The sequence below is a fragment of the Alnus glutinosa genome, chromosome 12, assembly GCF_958979055.1.
Source record: "Alnus glutinosa chromosome 12, dhAlnGlut1.1, whole genome shotgun sequence".
Taxonomy (NCBI): domain Eukaryota; kingdom Viridiplantae; phylum Streptophyta; class Magnoliopsida; order Fagales; family Betulaceae; genus Alnus; species Alnus glutinosa.
Genome location: NC_084897.1, coordinates 20,710,259 through 20,718,364, shown reverse-complemented (window position 1 = coordinate 20,718,364; position 8,106 = coordinate 20,710,259). Strand labels below are relative to the sequence as shown.

The 8,106-nt window shown below is 34.8% G+C and overlaps 2 protein-coding genes across 3 annotated transcripts; one reads left to right on the top strand and one right to left on the bottom strand.

Annotated features, from left to right (window-relative positions):
* The first annotated feature begins 199 nt into the window (after positions 1-199).
* LOC133851330 (putative pentatricopeptide repeat-containing protein At3g05240) lies at positions 200-1,873 on the top strand. Its single transcript, XM_062287687.1, has one exon. The coding sequence runs from the start codon at positions 225-227 to the stop codon at positions 1,839-1,841; it is 1,617 nt and encodes a 538-aa protein (XP_062143671.1). The 5' UTR covers positions 200-224; the 3' UTR covers positions 1,842-1,873.
* Positions 1,874-2,521: 648 nt separating this feature from the next.
* Positions 2,522-6,548, bottom strand: LOC133852016 (alpha-crystallin domain-containing protein 22.3-like). Of its 2 annotated transcripts, none has more exons than XM_062288676.1 (3): positions 6,386-6,548; positions 3,488-3,876; positions 2,522-2,963 (listed from the first exon to the last, which is right to left on the bottom strand). In XM_062288676.1, the coding sequence occupies exons 1-3, from the start codon at positions 6,400-6,402 to the stop codon at positions 2,728-2,730; spliced, it is 642 nt and encodes a 213-aa protein (XP_062144660.1). In that variant the 5' UTR covers positions 6,403-6,548; the 3' UTR covers positions 2,522-2,727. The 2 variants fall into 2 exon arrangements, with proteins under 2 accessions (XP_062144660.1, XP_062144661.1); XM_062288677.1 differs by having other exon boundaries at positions 3,506-3,876; positions 6,386-6,546.
* Positions 6,549-8,106: the final 1,558 nt, after the last annotated feature.

The window sequence follows — 8,106 nt, the reverse complement described above, 5'->3', positions numbered from 1 at the left end:
CAAAACAAAAACGACAAAAAAAAATGATGGGTTTTATGGGACGATGACACGTTATTTGGGAACCAAATTTTAACGAAAAAATTTGGAAGTATAGCATTTCTCTTTGTAAACAAACGCTCCGATAGTAAACCATGGATTAGCCTATTTCAACCAAAAAGCAGCAACAAAAAAAAAGGAAGAACAAGTCAAACCTCATGACTGAGTTGAAACAGTTACATGGACTGATGATCACTACATCAGTTATAAGATATGTAATTCCTCTGAGCAGGCTTATTGATTTTTGCACAAATTCTGAAGCCGCAGACTTCAATTATGCAAACTCTGTTTTTATCCGAATTGAAGTGCCTAGTGTGTACATTTGGAACTCCATGATCAAAGCTTACTCTAACACTAACAACCCGGATGAGGCTTTGTATATGTACAGAGAAATGCAGCGAAGGGGTTACTCGCCGGACCATTTCACGTTCCCTTTTGTGCTCAAAGCATGTTCACTACTTACTCATCCAAATTATGGAACATCGGTCCACAATTGCATTGTGAAAACTGGGTTTGAATCGGACGTGTATACTTCTTGTGGTTTACTCAATATGTATGTATCTTGCGCGCATATGGAAGCAGGAGTAAAGGTATTTGATTTAATTCCTAAGTGGAATGTGGTAGCTTGGACTAGTTTGATTGCCGGGTATGTTAACAACGGCTGGCCTAGCAGGGCCATAGAGGTGTTCAAAGACATGGAGTTTTGGAATATAGAGCCTAATGAGATTACCTTGGTGAATGTACTAGTTGCGTGTGCTCATATGAGAGATATTGATACTGGAAAATGGGTTCACAGTCGTGTCTGCCAACTTGGATATGATCCCTTTGAATCAGATTTAACTTTCAATGTGATACTTGCAACTGCCATTATAGATATGTATGGAAAATGTGGCAGCTTCAGATACACAAAGAATCTGTTTTACAAAATGCCTGAAAGAAATTTGGTTGTTTGGAATTCCATGATTGGTGCATTTAATCAATATGGCAGGGTTGAGGAGGCACTAGGTCTGTTCTTCGATATGCTAATTGCTGGGCTTCGGCCGGACACGGCTACCTTTTTGAGTGTCATAAGTGTCTGTGCTCAACTGGGGGCTCTGGCATTGGGACAAAGTATTCATGCTTTTGTATTAAAGACTAACCTCAGCGAGGATACTGCTATTGGAACTGCCCTAGTGGACATATATGCTAAAATTGGAGATGCAGGAAGTTCGCAGCAGATCTTTTGTAAAATGGATAAGAAAGATGTGATGGCATGGACTAGCATGATTGTTGGTTTAGCTATGCACGGGCATGGAGAGGAAGCACTAAGTACATTCAAGAGAATGCAAGAGGATGCTGCTCTTATCCCCGACGAGATTACATACATCGGGGTTCTATGTGCATGTAGCCGTGTTGGATTGGTTGAAGAAGGTCAGAGACACTTCAACTCAATGGTTGATGTTTACAACATAGAGCCAACAATGGAGCACTACGGTTGTATGGTTGATCTTTTGAGTCGATCAGGGCACTTTGAAGAGGCGGAAAGATTAGTGAAGAAGATGCCAATCAGACCGAATATTGCCATATGGGGTGCTCTTTTAAATGGTTGTGACATTCATGAAAATGTGAATCTAGTTGACCAAATGAGAAGCCGCATAACAGAGTTGGACCCTGAGGGTAGCGGAGTTTATGTCCTTCTTTCGAACATATATGCTAGGGCTGGTAAATGGCAAGAAGTAAAACTGGCTAGAGAATTGATGGCACATAGAAGGGTGGAAAAAACTCTCGGGCATAGTACAGTTGAACTGAAATTGCTTAATTCGTAATTATATCATAATTCACTTTTAATTTTATTTCACATTTATTTTGGATGATTCTTGCTAAATGTTTGTGTAATTGTACCATTAACCGTATCATCTCATCGTTATTGCAAATTCAACTATATATAAAAATTAAAGCCAACCAGAAAATATTGTTAAACAAAATAATTCTTTGCAAGCACCTTGAACCCCCATCAACCTCTGATGCATTCTGCCCCTTCTTATGAGTGCCGGATCACTAAGCTTCTCCACATAATTACTAGTGAAAACAATCAGAGGCTGATGGGGGAGACCAAGATCACAAGTACTACACCCATCCCTAAGCTTTAAGTCATGATCATGACTGAAATGTCTGATTTCAACGGCTTCTTCAATTTTGTCATCTCCCAGCTTAATCTTCTTGGCAACATAAGTAGTTAATGAGTCTATGGGTTAACTCAACACTGTAATATCATTTTAACAATTAAAATATGCACCAGCCTCATTACATACAGTCAAATGGAGATTATAAGAGAAATAAATAGTCTCCATTCATGGAGAAAAATTCTCTGAACATACACCATACCCTAGTTTTTAGAATTGAACATGTTTAATGGGTCTAAAAGAGAATGAGCATTCTTGAATTACAAAGCAGCAACACTTAGTAATTCAAAAATTTATCAGAAATAGCATAGACTTTACTTAACTAAACAAAGCCTTAAAATCTGTTTATTTGAGGCCAGCTGCACAAATCGCATTTTTGTCATTCAGTTTTATCTAGGAACATATATATGCAAAATCGCAGCTAAACAGCACTCTGAACCACATTCTTTCTAAAGCTCCTCCGGTCCATGTTAAGCTCTCAACTAAAATTAAATCAGTCCATGCTCACCAAAAATGTAAGACTTGTTAATCACCTTTTCTTCACAACGCCTTCCAAAATCCCATCAATTCCAAAAGAACCAGAAAATTGTTGCTGGTCGACTGGACCTGGAAGCTGGAATGAGATAGAGAAGTGCCCCGGTGGGCACAGATTTTGTGTGTGCATCTGAAAGATTTGGGAGTTTTTGCACACTATTTTTTCACCAGTCGTTGTTACTCCCTTTATTACTACTTTTCCATCAGGTTCAACATCACAATGGAAACCATCTGCAGTCAGAAAATGACAACAAGGCTCAGTAAATGTAGAAAGATGAATAATAGAAGACGGAAATGGCTAACGGAGTGCTTACATTGAAAATTTCAAAAACTTTATTGGAGTACATTGCCACTTTTTAAATATCGGAGGCGAAAGTGAAAAAGTAGTCAAACTTTGAAGGGGTAAAATGTATTTTTCCCGAAATTCCATGTTCATAACAAGTAAATTAGCTAATTCTAGAAAGTCTTTAAGTGAAGGATTATAGAAACATGAAATAATGTTGCTGAGAACAAATGTAAGATCAATTCCATTTCATAGTGATTTGAAAGAAAACCCATGCCAAAAGTTGCACTTGAGCTAATGCCTAAATCACATGAATCAACAATGATTTCCCTCGTACATTATAAAATAACCAGAAAAAGGCCAAACTAATTACAAAAGTTCCTGTAATGTAATTTAGTAATAAAATTTGTTCCTAAGAATGTTTAACTAGCGAGTAAAATGATTGTGAATTCAGCAGTTGATCAAACTGTACCATGTGAATGAAACTTACTCTCATCCCTTGCTACCCCTGGCAGGGAGACACGGAAAAAGTAAGAATCTTTGGATTCGCCGATGTCCATTAATCCTATAACTGGTCCAATCTTTCCCATAGCTGCACTCCCAGTCAATGCAACCCCAACTCTGGTGGCAGCTACAACGTTATTCCACTCTTCCTTAGTTGAAAGAGTAGGCAGAAATATCATAGCTGGCCCAACTTTTTCCAGAGTCTCCGTGTACCTTTTAGTTGGCAATGATGCAGTATAGCTATGCGGTGTAGGTGGACCAATGTATGGCACACTATTGAGTGGTGCCACATCCAGAATGGCTTGCTGAGGATTTATAGGCTCTGGCCCATTATTTTCTTTTCTTGATCTCCCACCCCTGGAAGGAAATATTTAATCCATCAGGGATTGCAAATAATGTGTAATATGTTCCCTATGAAAAATGTAGCACCATGTAGACCAAACTTTTTGACTCTATATTAGTAACTTCAAAATTCTCTAGATGAGTACTAGTTCTAAAAAAAAGCTAAAACATATGAATTACTTTTTAGCGTGCATCATTATTCATTCTCCCTACCTAAATTTTGTGATTGATTATCATTTCATCGACTCTCAAAGTCGGAATTACCAACTTCTAAGAAACAAAAGTGTACCATAATTTAACTACGTGTCATCCCTGGCTAATTCTCTCCAACACACCCAAAAATTCTTTAATCACATTACACATTTTAACCTTCGCACCATGAAATAAACACCAAAGGCTGAAAATATGCCATACCAAAAATTAGTTCCTAAACATGATATGCATGCAATATGCTTGCCGGTTTCATGTGAATAATAAAAGTCATGATCTTCGCTCAAATAAATCTTGTGCAAAATCACATCCCACTTTCAGCACTTGTAACTGATTTAATAATTGTTTTCCTTTCTCTATTAATAGAAGTGTTAAATCATCAATTATACCAAAAGTTTAAGTTGATAAGAAATTGTGAATTTAATCATTTATTAATATTACTATCCATCACGGGTAGCCTCCAACTTCCCCTCAATAAATAAGGACACACAACTGTATAAGCTTTCACTTTGTGGTGGGGTTGGGGGGTGGAGGAGAAAAGAAAAACCCTCTTACAAGGACTGTCACAATAGTGGAAGTAAACAGAGCAAGACGAAGGCAACAAAATACTTAGACAAAACAGATAAAAATATCAATAATAGAAAAATGATAAACAGCTTAGTACAGCATCTTTTTATTCATCTTCATCTTCTTGGCTAATGACAACCAAAAATTTCATTACAGCTGAGATATGCTTTCCTTGGGGCAAATGATATCCAAGTATATTTAACATGGACATAGAAGTGTTATAGAGCTAAAATCTATAAGCTTGACTCTTATACAGTTCACGTTATCAAGACAACTTTCTAACCACCTTCATTTACTATGTCCTCTCCAAATTATTTATTTTCCATTTTTTTCCCTATTCATCATTGTGATCAAATATTATTGGTATTACTAAAACAAAAGTGCCAGTTTCATTTGATGAATACTACGAGAGATTCCTTATTTCAAAGGACAGATAAGCTTCCACATCTGCATAATGGCTAGCCTGCAAAACATTACCCTTACAGCCATGTCTACATAATGGCTAGCCCTCAAAACATTGCTCAATGTAGTGGTCCAGTAACAAGGAAGCTAAAGTTTGAACCATATATTTTGGACAATCCAGCACTTCTGGTTGGGTTTAAATAGATTGATTGATTATGAGTATGGTCCACAAGTTTTTACTAAGTGGTAAGGAGATTCCGCACCGTGTAGCCATGCGTTATGCTTCCATCAACATGGCATATATGAAGTGGGACCGCCCTGGGGAGGGAGAGAGAGAGAGAGAGAGAACCTTAAATGAAGAGGGGCCATACAAAAACTAGTATAGAATCAGACTTCCTCATTTCTCTTTTTACTGGGTCGGAATCCGTGTGAGGGTTCGAGAGTGGTGTTCAGGTCTCCTAACCAAGTTTTTTCCCAAACTAAAATTATGAAAATATGACAATCCAAAAGGCGAATATTTATCGGTGCATTTGGTGACAAAAATGATAAACCACACTATGTTTCCAAAAACTAAAGAATTGAAAATGGCATGAGGCTCTTAGCAGTGGAAACAACAAATCCCGGTTAGCTTGTTTGGTCACAAAAACAACAGCCAATTGAATTTCTGGAAACCCAAAAAATAAAATAAAAATAATAATAACAGTGACATTTTTGACAATGCAAATAAGATGCTGATTGGTCCATTTAGTAACAAAAACAACACACTTTCATGCTTCCAATAATGGGAAATGCATATTTATTGGTCCACTCGGTGTAAAAAAAAAAAAAATGCATTTTCTATGTTCCATGAACAGAAGACTTCAAAAGTACGCAGGAAACCCACTTGTAGGACATCTGGAAAAACTGTTTCCAAACTAATTTTCCAAGCTACTGGTAATTTTCAGGATATTTCCCGATTGTAGTTCTCTCACATGAGTGCTTGTTGTGTCCCATTAACTTATGGCATCATTTCCTTATCCCCTTTTAGAGAAACAACACCAACTAATTCCTTTATCTTTTCGATTAAGTACAATTACTTGCAAACTGCTCCATATAATCAACATCGACATTAATAACGGTAATAATAAATAGAGCAAGATTCATAACATATAGATGCCTTCTTCACACCAATTATTAAGAAAAAAAAAGCACGCATTTACCAAGAAGACTTATCTATAAAACAACCCCAAATTACAAAGAACATAGTTGGGCATTCAAAAGCATATGCATTTATCCAAGTAAAAATATCTGCATTTTCGCATGCGTTCACGAAATTATACATTGGTGCATGTATATATGTACTTACTTGAGAGGGGAAGCCATTGGAGACGTACGGAACAGAGTTTGCTCGTTGAAGCGTCGAGCTTTTTGGGGGGTTTGTAAGAAATTGAAGTGGGTTTTCTTTTTCTCAAGCTTTTGTTATGGATGGAGTTGGGGGTGGAACTGATTTGGTGCCTTTGTGGCAAACGGTGCTGAAGCTTTAGGGGAAAAGAAAAGTAAACAAAAAAAAAAAAAAAAATCAGGAAATGAAAATATTAGGAAAAATATATTTTTACTCTGTCTAAGTCTGACCACCAAACAATTTGTAACGTTAACTTTTAATTGGTACAATGTGTATGCCAAATTATTATTGTGGTTAAAATATGGAAAAATTACATTTTAGTCTCATAAATTATCATTTATTTTATAATTAGTTTCACAAATTATCAGTACTTTAACTCCGGTCTCTTAAACTACCAAAATTTTTAAAAAAATGTCTCATTTGGCAAATGTCCTCATATTGCCTCTACCACGTGTCATTTTTTAATTAAAAATAATTAAAAAATAAAAAATAAAAAAATAAAAACTAAAATTCCCCGGCAAGGCTACCTCATTTTCCTTATTTTTTTTTTTTAAAAAAAAATAAGTTTTTAATTTACTTTTTTTTTTTAACGATTTGGCAACAGATATCTGGAAATGTGGAAAGAGCAACTGTGAGAAGCGGAAAAACCATCAAAAAATTTATTTTTTAATTGAAAAGTGACACGTAGCAAGGGTAATACAGGAATATTTCATTAAATGATGCATTTTTCAAAGGTTTTGATAGTTTGAGAGGCCGAAGTCGAAGTGTTGACAGTTTGTGGGAATAGTTGCAAAACCGGTGATAATTTGGAGAGTTAAAATATAATTTTTCCTTAAAATATCTTTCTTTTGCACAAAAATGATATATATATATATATATATATATATATATATATATATATATATATATATATATATATATATATATATATATATATTACCGTTGGTAAAAAAAAATTAAAAAAAATAATATTTTCCCCAAATTTCAGGTTTTTTTATTTTATTTTTGTAGTTCTTTTTTGACTTTTTTTTTTTAAATTATCATAAGTAATTGTCTTCTCTCTTTTTTTTTTTTTTTTCCGTAAAAACAGGACATTGGAGCATTCCTAGCAGCCTCATCAAAATAGCTTTTAGGTGAGCAAATTTGATAAAAACACTAAAAAATCACTCCCAACAGCCTCACAATTTTAACCAAAAAGTTTTAATGAGTGAAATTACTCACCAATTCTAATGAGTAATATTCATTTACCAAATTTTGTTTCACATTTCTCTTTCACATGATCAACACATTTTTTTCCTTTTTTTCTCTCATTTTCTTCTCCCATCTCTCATCTCTCTCACACGATAATGTCATTGTTTCATGGATACGAATGATTCTTTGTAAAAATATTAAATAGAGAAATAAAAAAAAAAATTGAAAATTTATTATCTAAATGGAATAGTGAATATTGACTAGTTAAAATGGTGAGATTGTTAGGGGAATTTTAATAAAGTGGCTCACCATAATGGAAAAAAAAAATGATTTTTAACTATTTTGATGAGTAAAATTTGGTAAGGTTCTTAGGAATGCTCTACTCAATGATAATTTGGAGTGAGACATTTACAAATTAAAAAGTTCGAAAAGATGTTACACATTATTTGATAATTAAAAGTGATAAATGTAATTTTTTTTAAATATTTTAATGT

Excerpts from the sequence above, each read along its gene's own strand:
- LOC133852016 (XM_062288676.1), bottom strand. Across the intron at positions 2,964-3,487 it reads GAGTAAGTTTCATTCACATG|ATGGTTTCCATTGTGATGTT; the intron begins GTACAGTTTGAT and ends TTCTGACTGCAG.
- LOC133851330 (XM_062287687.1), top strand. The coding sequence starts at position 225 with ATGATCACTACATCAGTTATAAGATATGTAATTCCTCTGAGCAGGCTT.